We start from the raw sequence: 15,477 nt of genomic DNA, 5'->3' as shown, positions 1-15,477 counted from the left end.
ATACTGTTTGTTTACATTGTTTGTTTGTTTATATTGAATATTTTATAATGTGTATATATAATAGTCATTGTTTGTTTATTGTCTTCAATGCATGCACCTTATTCACCAAGACAAATTCCTCGTTGGTGTAAAATCATTCTTGGTAATAAATCTGTGTCTGATTCTGACTCTGATGTCTAAAACTGTGCACAGCACACCCAATAGAGGGCGCTGAAGGCACTGAAAGTGTGAGCCTTTAGTACTTTACCTCACTTGTCTTTTGCTCATGTACAGCATAGATCTGATGAGGGGAATCCATGTACAGGGATATCTGAATTTCCTATAAACAACAGGAAATCCCCCCCCCCCCGCAAAAAAAAAAAAAAACTGGGCTAAAATCAGATCAGTCCTGCCTTTAAAATGTGATCAAAGTCAAATTATCATTCAGTATGCAGAATGGCCCCTGTCAGTGTTGTTGGCCTATTACATCTTTGTAGGCTCACGATAGGCTAATCAGTGCATTGAAATTTTACCTAAGCAGTGTCTCGATGTTGTGGCTGGTTGAGGTGGCACTCATTTTTGCGCCACCTCAACCAGATGTATATACTACATCTGGGTAACTCATTGTAGGCCTCTACTGTTTGTAACAGTCGGCTGTTAAATACAGTGGATGCAGTGGAGTAGAAAATAAAGTTGCATTAAATGGACATGTTTAAGAGAAGCTCAAATACTTTTAATACAGTATTTTGAGTGAACGGGGGCTACTTAGATTGAATCAACTGAAGTGCAGACAGACTACAGCATGTTAACGTTTTGTTTGTATGCTACTTTAATCTTTCAGTCTTTGGACCTAGGCCAAAAGTTTAATGAAAAGCAGATGGACCATTTGTGCTGCGCAAAAAAAATCAATAGACAGTATTCATAACTTGGCGTAAGTTGTTTGGGCTGTGTCCTTCGATAACCCAGGAACTGTGTAATCTTTGTGTGGATGTTTGGAGAGAAAGCAGCACAACTATGCATGGTATGTGATATGATGTGATGAAACAGCAGGGCCTGTTCATGCTTGTTCAACAGGCAAAGACACAGACTTATCAGCAAGAGAAGTTAAATTAACTTTCTGTTCTGTTGTCAGCGTTTTAAATCAAAGAAATGTCTTATGTGACATTATAAGTGCTGTATTGTAGGCAACTGGATGTGTTTTAGTCTCTTGAAGACGTTTCACCTCTCATCCAGGAGCCCTCTTCTGTTCTAACTTAGTGGAAGCGTGTTTGTAGGCTTTCAACCTCTGTGTGGGAGTGTCCTTACAGGGTCGCTAAGGTCACACGTGAGCTCCATCTTTCAGAGACGCTGGACCACTTGTGGGTTGTTGACTCGACTGACCTTCATGTGTGTTGTCAGGGGCTAGGTGAGCCCAGATGTGAATGCTTGTTAAAGTGTCTGGGGAGGGAATTCAGCCCTGCAATGCCGGTGGGTGATGTCTTAGGCCACCTCCTCTGTTCAAAGAGCGCTGTTCCAGTTTGACATGGATGGATTCTTTTACTCCTCATCCAAAACAGCTGTCTTCTCTGGCCAAGATGTTTACATTTTTGTCCGCAAAGGAATTCCTTTTCTCCTTCAGATGTAAGTGGACAGCAGAGTCTTGACCTCCCCTCCAGTTAGTTAGAACTGAGGAAGCCTTTTAGATGAGAGGTGAAAAGTCTTCAAGAAACTGAAACAAGTCCAATTGCCCACGATACAGCATTTAGAATTACCATGACCCGGATGACGGTGAACCTTCATCAACGTCTTATGTGACACTGTGCACTTTAAAAATCACTGTTTAAAAAGTTTTAAAGTCACGGTTGACTGGTTAATTTCAGGGTTTGCAACACACAAATCTCTACTGCAACAGGATGTTTCCTGGACTGAAAACACATGATAAAAAAATAAGAAATTTTCCTATGTAACTTTCCTAGGGATGGCTTATTCTTCATGTTTTTTTTCACTCCTGAGTTCTGTTGTTTAGGATACTATATATGATATTATATACTATGATTTTGTACAACCACCCACACACACACCAGCTCTGGATGAGGACACAGGTGTACAGTAACTACACTTGTTACTTCAGTATCACCGGGAAAAAAAAAATCCACTTTTATCATTTACATTTTTCTATTTTTGTACAACGAGCAGATGCTTTGCATTGCTAAAAGCAAGTGACAGAAATGGTGAAAAAAATCGGACCAGAGAGAGGGAATTTGTAAGACTCAGGTTCTACAGGGACTCTCTTGAGCAAAGCACTTCCAGCAAAATGACTCTTGTGGAGATGAAGCTGTGTAAGTGTATATAAATGTGCAACAATGATAAAATGCACGTATTCTTGCATGGTTTTGTTTCTATACTTACTAAAAACCACATGTGAACAGTTACTGTTGCATTGATGAAAAAAAAAACCCTACTTCCTCTGTTCTCAAACATGCATCAAGAGCCACTACGCAAATCTAAAAACAACTCTGCACGCTGTTTCCCTGCGTGTTTCCCTGAACATCGTGGATAGGTGGTCGGCCCTTGCCCGGACGCTCTCCACCCCCCCCCGATGCTGCATTAAAGCTCACTCATCCTGATGCTGACAGTGCGCCGAGGGGTAAGCCGGGCCTGAAAGGGAAGTGCTGAGAGCCACAAGAGCCCCAACGCACCAGTGACTGCAGTGCTATTATCCTGCCAAGGCTAAGCTGCACATGAAAAGGAAAGCAAAAAACTTCCATCTGTCCTATTCAGTGGAACCAATATGCTCAAGCTCACTGTCAACTATGCGGACAGGCAGCGGGCCAACACTGCTATTCAGCCTTCTTGATCACGTTTACCTTGTGTTCAAATGAGGAACAGGTGTGCACATGAAAAAAACACTGACAAAGGCTTTAGCAGAAGTCAACAATGGACATGAATATTACTTACAGAACTCGATTACAGTGTTCTCAGTCTTGTGGGTGTTTTCTCAGGTGAGCGTCCCCTCCCTGTTTGTTCATGTCTAGAGTTTCCTCAAGGTGAGGGATTGGCCCTGAAGTGTTTGAGAAAACAGGATTACGAAAGACTTGGATTAAAGAAGTATATTTCATTTTGCCCAACTCACACTGTGGCATGCTTTAGACGCTGGCTGTTGAGTCAAAAGGTATGTCGACCAGTCCCATGCCTGATGGCATAAGCCTGTGTTAAGGTGAAACCTACCCTGTTGTGACATCAGCAGCGCTGCTTTCATGGCAAGCTTGTCAAACCGGTGTTGGAGCCCGCAGGAGAGCCGGCACAAGTCAGACAGCTCGGGGACACCCACCTGTGTCGCCGCCTTCTTCAGTAGTGTTCGCTTCACACTCGCCTCGACAATCCTCGATCTGACTGTTTTTTTCTCACCTGATTGCGCACATGGAAACAAAGAGCAACTTTAGGTGAAACGGTGCATCAAGTGAAACGAGGACAGACGAGATCTGACTGCGTAGAGGAGACACACAACTACTGCAACGATGGAAACGAACGGGATCGAAAAGACGGACGGTAAAACACATTTTGGATTTGCAATCGCTCCAGAGTTGTCCAACATGCAATGATCCTCCAGGTCAAGGTGGCGAAACTGGAGTGGCTTTTACTCACCTGTCTCACATTTGAGTTGTTGCTTTTATTCACCATCTCTTGGTGTTGCCTGTATTGACCAAAGCGTGCTCCGATCAGGCCACCTGTAGCATGTTTAAGATCCGTTTTCGAAAGGTGTGGCTCCTCGCATCCAGCCGAGTCTCACCTTGGCGCAAAGAGAAACAAGTGTTGACAAAACCTGAGGAGCTCACAGCCTACGGCCGGCAGGAGAGGACAGACAGACCCCTCTACCAGCACCGCGAGGCCCGCATTTGTCTCCTCGCAGCAATAGTGATGGTGTTTGTTGACCTTCTTTGACAGCAACGACACGTTTTTTAAAAGCTGACTTTCTGGCGTTTATTTAAATCACAGCATTTGACAGTATCGTAAAGTCGCCGCTGGATGGAGCCAACGAGTCGCGACTAAAACTGGCATTAAACGCAGCCTGTAACGTTTTTATTCAATTAGCTAACTTAAATGTGTTGATAGACTGTATTCACTTTGTTTTTCATACCATATATTAGCTTAAATTCTCCCCTAAATGTTTGTGCTTTTACCCTCTGGTTATATACGCCAACTGTAGTCATGCAAGATAACTTAAATTGTGAGTCTTTTGCTAGCTAATTACTGCACTGCTATATTTAAATTGTGCCAGCAGCTAAATGAGCTACGTTAAGCTAACTAACCATCATAACTTGTTAGTTCGCTTCATTGTCTGGTTAACACGGAGTCTTTGAAATGGCCGAACTGTTTAAAAAGTGTCAACTCGTTTCCCTGAAACAAACAGGGAAACGACTTCAGTATACCAACAAAACGCGACGAGGATTAGAACCGCCGCGTCTTGTCGAGGTATGTCCACATTTGCTAGTCGTAGTAGCTGGAGTACGTGCCTGGCTGTCAGCTGACAGCCTGAGGAGCTCCTGTCGGTGATGAAAGGTGAACTTTGAGTTGGGCTGGTAAACGCCCTCCCGACACACTGGTAGGTCGCGACGCCTTGCGAACACAGTCTGGTAGTGTTTCCGCACCTCGGCGCACCATGTCATGCCTGCAAAGACAACCACAGCTCAGCAGATCTCAGGAAATACTCCGCTATGCCAGAAGCCAGAAAGCCATACAGACGAACGCAAAGATCCTCGGTAGGCTGAGCGATGTGTTGTAGCAGATGAGTGACCGCAGGATCATCCGTGGTCACACATCTGAACCTCTGTGTGAAACGGGGCTTGTCTCGGTTGCCTGCGTGGCGTGTGTCTTTCAGCTGAGCGCAGGTCAGGGATGAGGCAAGAGAGCAGGGGTAAAGTTTGAAGCTCAGTGGGTTAATCTGTGGGATTTGTCCTCTCTGCTCCTCCGTTCTCACAGGGATGGAGGGCGACATGGACCTCCAGTTCCTCCTGCAGGGGGGAGACCTCCTCAAGGTCCGCTCCTCGTCCTGGAAGAAGACCCGCTACTTCAGACTCCAGGAGGACTGCAAGACCATGTGGCACGAATCCAAGAAACTCTTCAAGTCCAACCCGACCTGTGAGTGCTGTCCGAGCAATCAACAAGCATGTGTGTGAGACTCACCTGTACAGCTCTTGCACATCTGTGTGGTGTGGTGCTGGACACTTAAGACACAGAATTATTACCTAACATCATCCAGCACATTAAGTGTTTCCAGCGGTGAAACGCCCAAAGTCATCTTTGAGATCATATATCAGGTCAGACGTTTTCTTTTTGTTTGTTGGATCATAAACATGACGCGATCATAGCCATAAAAAAAAAATCTCTCTGCTTGAAAGACCTTTGTATTATCATACAAACAGGGTTGTTCCTGATAGCAGTGATACATTTTGTGGGTGTGTTTATCAAGATAGTGATTTTATACCATATGTGGAGGAGTGGTTTGAAATGCCTCCAGGTATATTTTCAGCGTGTGTTACAACCATAAACTGTTCCCATGCAGTCACATTTTGATGACTGTCGTAGGGCGATGTGATGTGTTTATGCTTGTCGCCATGTACGATGATGTCCAACCCCTGATGATGCATCCAACGGCTGTGCATGCGGTGATGAAAGTTCAGTGAAAAGCAGCTGTTCGAACATGCTGAGGTTACATCAGCAGAAACTTCTAACTTGATGTCAGTAAACTGCAGACAGCAGCTGTATGTTTACCAAGCAGGCTCGTCTGTGATGCCTCAAGATACCACATGTTTTATGGTTATAACAGCCATTTTAAGCAAAACATCACACATTTTATTCCTTTGTTAAATGATAAACTGAAAATTGTTAAAATTTCACCTGCATCTCCTGTCTTCAGTTTCACTCGATGACATCTCAGCGGTGCGATTGGGCCGTCAGTCGGAGGGCCTGAGGAAGAGCACAGAGGAGCAGGTGGAGGGCCGCTGCTTCTCCATCATGTTCAAGGGCCGCCGCAAGAACCTGGACCTCATCGCCAGCTCAGAGGAGGAGGCCAGGCAGTGGGTCAAAAGCCTGGAGAAAATGATGTACAACAGAAACAACCTCAGCCTCCAGCAGAAGACAGAACAGTATCCTCGTCATGATAATGGAGGTTAAACTGTTAGCAAGCGGGTATCTCAGGATTAGGAACCCCCTGCCCCTGATGCACACCTTGATTTATTAGAGATAGCTGCCTCAAAGGCCCATATAATATATGACAGCGTGTTTAAACATGTACTTATCTGCACGTTAGAGCTGCATCGGTTACATAAAAAGAAAAGTAATTTCCAAGTATTTTGATATTCATTTAATAGTTTCAGTCATTTTTAAAGCAAAAAATTCAAACATTTGCTGTTTCCAGCTCATTGAATGTGAGGATTTGCTGCGTTTCTTTGGTAAACAAAGAGTCCTTGGCTTTGGACAGCTGCTTGAACAAAAGAGGCAATTTGAAGTCACTTTGAGCTCTGGGAAATTAATCCATGATGAAAATAATCACGAGTTGCAGCCCTTCTGCACACGTCCATTCCTTACATTGAAAACTTTTCAGTTGGATCTACACCTGCCTGAATAAGGCAGACAAGAACAAGGATGACAAGATGAGTCAGTCCGAGGTGAAGAACTTCCTGCGTCTGATCAACATTGAAGTGGATGACGTCTACACAGAGATGCTCTTTGCGGTGAGGCCCTGAGAGCTTTGTTATGGGTCCTAATGATGGCAGTCAATGGTAGATTTCCCACAGAGCTGTGAAACAGAGAAATCACTGCTGCAGGGTCTGTTAATTGATGTAATCGATGTAGTAATTTATATGCAAATTATGTTTTAAGCCCCCTCGCCTTAACTGAAGTAATGTTTTAACAAGTTTTGCCAAAATGAATATTGTATTTAATGTCTCTTAAGTGGCTCTAGGAAAATTTAGGGAAAACAATTAACATTAAGACGTTTTTCATATCACATCTCCATCATGCAGAAATGTGACACATCCAAGTCTGGATACCTGTCTGGAGCAGAGATCGAACACTTCTATGACCTGCTGACCCATCGGGAGGAAATCGATGTGATCTATGGAGAGTACGCCAAAACTACGGGCTTTATGAGTCCTGAAAACCTGGTGGACTTCCTGATGAAAGAACAGAGAGAGAAAGCCACACTGGTTGATGCACACAAGATTATCGAGAAGTACGAGCTGGATGAAAACGGTCAGTACGTTATCTGTAATACCTGGTGTTTGTTTCAGTGGGATGCAGCTGTGCTTTTCAGTCCGGGTATTTGAGCATCACAGCCGTTCTAATTTATGTATCACGTTGATATATCTCCAAGGCAAAACGTTTTTTTTCCAAACACTTGTGAGCATTTGGCTAAGTCTTGTGCATTTACTGCAGTGTTTATTAATGTGCAAAGTCCCTGTTGCACCATTCAGTAAATACACACTACTCTGTGCCTGGATCTAGATTAAAGAAATGCTGGACAGAAAAGAAAGTAGAAAAGTTTTTTTCTTGCCAAGAGTTGGACAAGAAGATTAATACACCTTTTGTGCTGGGGGCAGTTAGCTTTGTTTAGCTTAGCATAGAGACTGTAGAAGGGAAACCAGTTTCAAAGCCTGAAGTCTGCTTTAATATTTTGTTTTCTGCTCTGTTGAAATGTTACATGAAACAAAGGCATCTTATAAAAGTGTGAGTGAAATAAAAATGGACAACGTGACATTCACTGTCTGATAATATTATGCCGAGTCCTGTTGATAGATCTACAACATTATGTTATTATGCAGCGATGAAGTCTATTCAGCATTGTTGGTGCTCCTAAGGATAAGTAATGTATTACATGAATGTTTTACCATACGTGCACCTCAGCTGAGGCCAAAAATATTGAATCCTCAGTCAGCTCAGCTCTCTCGTGGTCTTTTCAGCAAAGGATCTTTTCAACATGAAAATATAGGCACAAGCGGCAGGTCTAGGTTCAAGCATTTTCTGCTCAACGGAGGCAGATACTTGCTTTATTCAATCACCAATTCATCTTTGATAGACTTAATAGGAAAGTTTGTCTTTAGAGAAGTTGGTGCAACACTCTAGGATTCATATTTCTAAAAAATGAGGATATGTATGTAGTTATGAGGATTAGACAAATGGTCAATGCTATGCCCCAAAGGTTTTTTGAATGATGGCAGCCATGTTTTGGTCCCCAGTCTTGCCCTATTGTAGTATCGGTATCCAGTAAGGTGGTTTTCCATATTTGGTGTTGCTACAATCGACTTTTATGGTACAAATGGCTTTTTATCTGTGTCAGATTTCAAGTTAATCAGACTCAGTGTGGGTGTGAAGCATCTGCACATCATTTCCATTTATGGAGCAGATAACTCAATGGGGATCTAACCTTTCAGGGTTTGAACTCTAATTAGCACAGGGGAATTCAGATCCTCTTATGAGGGATGGTGCATGTATCAAACTCACACACTTTGTCCTGGATAAATGCCTGGCTCCCTGTCACTGTTCTATTCTGTCTTTGTGTTCCTTCAGCCAAGGGGAAGAAGCTATTGTCCAAAGATGGCTTCCTCATGTACCTGCACACACCGGAGGCCTTGGTCTACAATTCAGATCACAGAGAGGTGTACCAGGACATGAGCCACCCCCTCAGCCACTACTTCATTTCTTCCTCACACAACACCTATCTCATGGAGGATCAGCTCAAAGGGCCCAGCAGCACGGAGGCTTATGTCAGGTAAACAGCGGTCTGTGGAGTCCTCAATTCAGCCCCTGAACCTGTAATGTACTGATAAAATTACTACAATCTACAGATATTTATCCAACTTTTGTTCTCTGGTTCTTGCTCTATCCCAATCTAATGGGAGGAGGCTGAGGGCTGCAGGATGGAAGTGAAAATAGGTCAGTGACAGTGTCCTGCATGGAGTGCTCTGTTCGAACCTTGCCTGCCTATTGAGTAGTTATATCATAATGTCCGCAGGTCCTTAAAAAAGCATTTATAATTAATGCCTGATTATTTATAATTATACGTTTACTAATAAGCCTTAAAACGCATCAAATAATCTTACATTTGAAGTTTTGCGGTCTTAAATTTCAGTTTCAAATATTTTATCTTATTTCATTTATCCATCTTTTGATCCACCTTTTTGATTTTGTTTGACAAGGTCCACTTTTCTAATTTTCTTTTAACCCAATGAGCCAAGTACTGTCCTTTTACTTTGTACTTATGCCAGCAAAATGTAGATTTAACTAAGCCACTCTGATAGCCATATTTGTCCATAAAACGAACCACTTCAAAGGACCACATATGTATATACTACATATCATACCTGCAAAGCCTGAAATAAAAAAAAAGTTTTGTCCAAAAACCAGTCTATTTAAGTGTCTGATACCTGTAGACATCCTGCTGCCACAAACTGGATGTTTATGTTAACAAGTTGTTAATTATATTAACTATCTTAGGGTTATTAACAACATTCTCTAATGCTGGTTGTCACTGTGTCAGGGCTCTGCTGAAGGGCTGCCGCTGTGTGGAGCTGGACTGTTGGGATGGATCAGACGATGAGCCGGTGATCTACCACGGTTACACACTCACCTCTAAGATCCTCTTCAAAGATGCGATCCAAGCCATCAAGGACCATGCCTTTAAGGTGTGTTAAATATCCAGTAATACAAGTATCATAACACATACATAGGTACTCTGTGTAAGATTTCCTTCCCTGTGTTTTCTGTGTCATCGTCCAACAGACATCTGATTACCCAGTCATCCTCTCCTTGGAGAACCACTGCAGCGTGGAGCAGCAGGAAGTCATGGCCCGCCACATGAGCTCCATCCTGGGCAGCGCACTCGTCACGTCCCCCCTGTGTGACGGCATGCCCACAAACTTCCCATCCCCAGAGGTTTGTGTCCACTGTTTTCCCCAAGTAGATAGATAATGCAAAGATGCCAGTCACTCACAGGACTATACTCTTTTTGTATGTTATGTGTGTGTGTCCATGTACCTCCAGGAGCTAAGGGGGAAGTTCCTGATCAAAGGGAAGAGATTAAACAAACTGGAGGCCACCTATGTTCCTGAGGCGGCGGTGGCTGACGAGACAGACGTGTCGGAGGAGGAAGAGTCAAATGATGAAGATGAGGACGAACAAAATGTGGAAGAAGAACGCAAGGTGGGGGAGGGGACAGATGTAGGAAGAGTCAAAAAATCCTCTCAGGCGACACAATTTTAGCCGTTTTTCTTTTTTTTTTTAACACTTTCATCTTATTTCCATGTTATAAGCAGAAGAAGAAGAAGAAGCTGAAACTGGCCAAAGAGCTGTCCAACATGGTGATCTACTGCAAGAGTGTCCACTTCAATGGCTTTGAGGACGCAAGACAAAACCTGAGCTTCTACGAGATGTCGTCCTTCAAGGAGGGAAAGGCCATGAAGCTGGCAGAGGAGTCGGGTGAGGAAGATGTCGTGCTGGATTCACACAAGTGTTTTGCGGTCAAGATTTATCTTAGTCCCCAGTTAAGATATTGTTTACAAATCGCTCACTGGTGCTTCCTCAAATTCCTGCAAATTTGTTTCACTGCTCAGAAGGATGAGTGTATCTACTCATCGACTAGAGGCCCAGGCTAGTGACAGCATAAGATGTCAAATTAAGTTGAAACATTAACTAGCTTAGTTAGCTAGCCTCTTGCCCGTGAGTGATACAGCTGGCAGGTGTAGTCCTGTAGATAGAAAATAGTTCCTACATGAAGGAAGATCTTTGGATTATCTTGAGTAACTGGATAGGGATTTCTGTAAAGAGACGTAGCTGTTGAGTTCATCAAATGTATTTATTTTGCACCTTGAGCACAACAAGCCGAGTACCATCTAGTTCCATTATAATGGAGAGAAGGCAGACATCTCTACAGCAGATATCTCCAAAACTCAAAAGTTTATAACAAAACAATCTAGATGGATGAAAAGCTCTACAGGTAGTAGGAAAAAACTAAATCAGTCAATTTTATTTATATAGCCCAAAATTACAGCCTCAGTGGGCTTTAAAAAATGTACAGTCTACCTCTGTCCTTAGACCCTCAACACAAGATCACTAGCAATGAAAGAAAAAGAAGCTATTTTGATGAATATCCACTGAAAAGGTGAGGATTAAAAAATAAAAACATTCTCTTTCCTAAACAGATATTGATAAACCAGGCATGACACCAGTGCACATAATGTACAGAAACATTCAGTTGGTAACTCTGTTCCTCGGTCTTGATTTGTCCTCTGCAGCCAATGCCTATGTCCGCCATAATGTGGAGAAGCTGAGTCGCATCTACCCAGCAGGTTCCCGGACTGACTCCTCCAACTACAACCCAGTGCCTCTGTGGAATGCCGGCTGTCAAATTGGTACAATACTGACACGAGGAGGGAATTATCAAACTCTCACACTAACATGTGTATCTAGGCTGATAATGTAGATAATGCAGTCATCATTGTTGCTGCATCATCTTATTTGTTCTTTTGTAGTGGCCTTAAACTTCCAGACAGCCTGCCAAGACATGGATCTAAACCAGGGCAGATTCCTGGTTAATGGAAAAAGCGGCTACATCCTGAAACCTGCCTTCATGAGGGAAGAGGGCGCAGAGTTCGACCCCATCACCCTGACCCGGGGAGACTGGCTGAAGCACAAGACGCTCCATGTCATGGTTCAGTGTTTCACTCTTAAGACACACAAATAAATCCAGCCAAATCACGTTCTATGGTTTCCTGTTTTACAATCCTTCCTGTTTTACAACTGTGCTCTCCGGATGAAGGATGATGTGATATCTTACACGTGTCCCCCTCCTGTCATCAGGTCATATCAGCACAGCAGCTCCCCAAAGTGAACAAGAAGAAATCCTCCATCGTTGACCCGCTGGTTAAAGTGCAGGTGTTCGGAGTGCCAGCTGATGTTGCTGAAAAAGAGACACCTGCTGTTGAAAACAATGGTACCTTCCCTTTCAAACACTATATACGTTTGGTTTGTACAGTACTTTAATGCAGTTTACATGAAGCAGATATTGGCTGCGCATGTGTTTTATATTTTTGAGGTATATTTTCCACATTTTGTAAGATCATGAGCCCAACACAGCCAATGTAACATTTTCCTCACAGAATCTGCAGTTCTTCAAATGGCCACCGGAGTCTGGCTTCAGAATCAGAATCAGAATTTCTTTTATTTGTACCGCAAACAGGGAAAGCGAGTCAATCCCCATAGGCCCCAGGCTTAATTTGTCAAGCTTTACAGTAGAAATAAACATGTTCACAGCATTTACAGGGGTGAATTTAATGAAGCTAACCTGTATAAATTATATTAAAGCTTAATGTTATGCATAATTAATGGAAATTAGCTTGACAGCTGTAGTCTGACACACTATGTGTAGACTGTCACTGTAAACCTGCAATTGGATTATTGGAAACAGTTAAAATAAACAAAAACAGGCCAGCATTCATACAAAAATGAGAACTGCTGCGGTCCAACCTTCCTTCAGAGCCGGCAGTGCTCTGGAGGTAGTAGGCATGAGATGCACTTACTTTTAACAATGCATTTTCATACACATGATGGCTGCCTTGCGTATCCTGTGTCTGTCTTAAGCTCTGTTCGCCCACGTTCTCAGATATTAATGTTATGCGTCCAAAAAATGTAATGGTCACATGAACGACAGGAGAAGAGTAGAGGAGTAGAACATGTCTCTGATAGTAGTAGCTTCAGTGGACCAGAATGCATTGTAGCCACAACCCATGAAGCTTTTAAAGTGAGTTGTGAGCTTCTGGTTTACTGCTCGGCCTACCCTGTCCTGTCTTTAAAATGCTAAGCTCACAGCTGCATACAACTAATATATTCATGCCCTCTGGGGATTGTTGAAACACACACACAAGTTAAACCAGTGTTTCTCAAAAGGTTTGGAACCAGCCCCCAAGGGGGCAGTGGAAGATCTTTTGGTGTAGCTGGAAGCAGTACTTTTGAAAGGGGTGCATTTACAAGTTTACACCAGAAATGTACTACAGAAATACACAGACGAGCTGACACCCGCATCTGCTCTCGACTTAACACAAGAAATCTCTCCCAAGGGAGTGGCTTCACTTGCGTACAGGCAGAGAAATGCCCACACTGCTATTTAATTTGATTTATTTCAACTAGGTCATATCTGATTTCCTCATCCACCTCCGGTGTTACGTCAGTGACTATACAAGCATGAGTTAATGATAAGGAGTTACCATTAGTCCACTGAAATGCGGTGTGTTTGTACATTCTGTCACAAAAGGTTGTTCAGAAATTCAGAATTAGGTCATAAATAAACTTAAATAGATTAAAAAAAAAATGTAAATTGAACGAACTGATTTGAAATGTAAAATGCTAATCCAAAAATGTAGGCTAAGGTCATAAAAAAAAGTAGAATTTTAAATGGAACAGCTGAAATGTGAAACTCAAAATGGGGAAAAGTTGCTCGAAATGAAAATGTGTTTATTAAATTAAGGGGAAACAGTCAGTAGTATCATTTTTAGGCTGCAGCTGATGATATTAACTCAAATCAATTAGACATAAATCTATGAATGTAACTTGTGAATGTAATGACGGCTGAACTCATTCCTGTCCAGTTAAATCAGATCTGTTACTTGGTATTCAGAGACATGCTTTTTAATGCTTTCCTATGATATGACACTTGATAACAATATGATATAAGAAGAGAAACAAATAAATGATATAATAGTAAAAAGAAACAATTTAATACAATAAATCATATAAATGATAGCAATAATCATAATAATAATCATGATTAATCATCGACATTTGGGAATGACAATTAGCCTACATTTTATTTCATGGGAAGTGGAGAGGGACCTGGATAATGGACAGGGCTGCATTGGCCCAAAAAGGTTTGGGAACCACTAAGTTAGACAATCACCAGATAACAAATTGAATGTGCTGAACATCAGAAATCAGTGATCCAAAGCATTTGTGGTACCTCCAGTTACTGATGGTATCTTTCCTCTCTCCTGTTTAAGGCTTTAACCCGACATGGAATGAAAACCTCCAGTTCGATGTGTACGTGCCCGAGCTGGCACTGGTGCGCTTTGCTGTTGAAGACCATGACTCCACATCTGATAATGAGTTTGTTGGACAGTACACACTTCCATTCAACAGCTTAAAAATGGGTAAGTTCAGCAACAGTTGGTGGATATTTACATTATTCATCAGGTCCTTTATTTCCTCACTGTAACCCATTTATAGTTCTTTGTTTTGACACGCCATAAATGAACAGAGACAGGAACTATCTCTTCTCTGGTGGAGCACAGAGAACTCTATTTACACTCTGCACACAGAGCTCCTCATATTCTCTGCTTTTCTCGTTGTGCTCCCACACAGGATACAGACATGTGCCTCTGCTCAACAAGAATGGAGACATCCTCCCCTCAGCTAGACTCTTTGTACACGTCATGGTCCTTGATGCAGAGTAAGACGTCACCGACTGGCATGTTCCTCTGCGGGACACCAGGACTTCCACTACACAGCCATGTTTTAGCTGGTTTTAATTTGAATTTTTTTATATTCTTTTTGTTTGGCTCTATAGGAGTTGTAGTTGATGATTAACTTATTGGCCTGATTTCAGCACTAAAAGCAGCTGGTGTAAAACCTTATTCTCAAGGGACAAGAGTGTGTTAAAGATCTTCATCTGCAACTGGGAATGAGTTGTACTGGGATGTGGCAAATACTGTGCATACACACTGGGTGTGCTAAAATTTATAATTCTCCATGACTCACATTACAGGGACTATTATACAAACTGTTTTATTTGGGTTGTATGAGTTGCACTAGTGTTTTACCATGTTCAGTTTGCAAAGGCATTTTAAGCTTGTGTCTCTGATTCTGGTCAGTTAATGTATTGTCTATTTAAATCTTTTTATTCAAAAAGAAAAAAAACATTTTATGAAAAATGGAGAAATGCAAGCCAACATAAAAACAATGTGCTTTGTCTTCATCAGTAATTTTAGTCATCAAGTATGATTATTTTTCATGTGACATTGTCACGTTCTTCTTTTTTGTAAATCAAGATGACGATAAACATTTTTAACATGAACACCTGTCTCAGTGCTTTAAAAAAACAAACAAACAAACAAAAAATGATTAATTTATCCACACGGATAAAGTTTTATACAGCTTTTATTAAGCTTTTTTTTTAAAGCTTTATAAAACATGACGATAAAGAAGTATCTAGTTATATGACAATAGTAACCTAAAGTACTTGAGGTGGGAAAGCCAGGTACCTGTCTGAACCACTTTATGGTATTCATACAGGAAGAGAAGGTAACCTGTCAGGGGCTGAGCCACTTGAGCCTGACCACAGAATAGAATCATTACCTAGTGAACTTTGGATGGGCACTCCCTCAGTACACAGGAGTAGCAGTCTGACAATTAAAAGGAAGTCATACATGATGATGCACAGCTTACTGTTGAATGACACAAAATCCATTTGAC

The 15,477-nt window shown here is 42.1% G+C and overlaps 1 protein-coding gene across 4 annotated transcripts; it reads left to right on the top strand.

The window, feature by feature from the left end:
• The first annotated feature begins 3,189 nt into the window (after positions 1–3,189).
• LOC115572552 (1-phosphatidylinositol 4,5-bisphosphate phosphodiesterase delta-1-like) lies at positions 3,190–15,079 on the top strand. Of its 4 annotated transcripts, none has more exons than XM_030402738.1 (15): positions 3,190–3,507; positions 4,939–5,097; positions 5,876–6,104; positions 6,563–6,692; positions 6,984–7,212; positions 8,527–8,728; positions 9,497–9,641; positions 9,739–9,891; positions 10,000–10,158; positions 10,269–10,434; positions 11,250–11,366; positions 11,487–11,665; positions 11,815–11,947; positions 14,007–14,156; positions 14,368–15,079. In XM_030402738.1, exons 1-15 carry the CDS (start codon positions 3,477–3,479, stop codon positions 14,457–14,459), a joined length of 2,274 nt encoding a protein of 757 aa, XP_030258598.1. In that variant the 5' UTR covers positions 3,190–3,476; the 3' UTR covers positions 14,460–15,079. The 4 variants fall into 4 exon arrangements, with proteins under 4 accessions (XP_030258598.1, XP_030258599.1, XP_030258596.1 ...); XM_030402739.1 differs by lacking the exon at positions 3,190–3,507 and adding an exon at positions 4,153–4,186; XM_030402736.1 differs by lacking the exon at positions 3,190–3,507 and adding an exon at positions 4,447–4,718.
• Positions 15,080–15,477: the final 398 nt, after the last annotated feature.

The sequence above is a fragment of the Sparus aurata genome, chromosome 21, assembly GCF_900880675.1.
Source record: "Sparus aurata chromosome 21, fSpaAur1.1, whole genome shotgun sequence".
In the NCBI taxonomy this organism is placed as follows: Eukaryota; Metazoa; Chordata; class Actinopteri; order Spariformes; family Sparidae; genus Sparus; species Sparus aurata.
The sequence above is the reverse complement of the archived record's forward strand: the minus strand, read 5'-3'. Positions and strand labels throughout refer to the sequence as shown.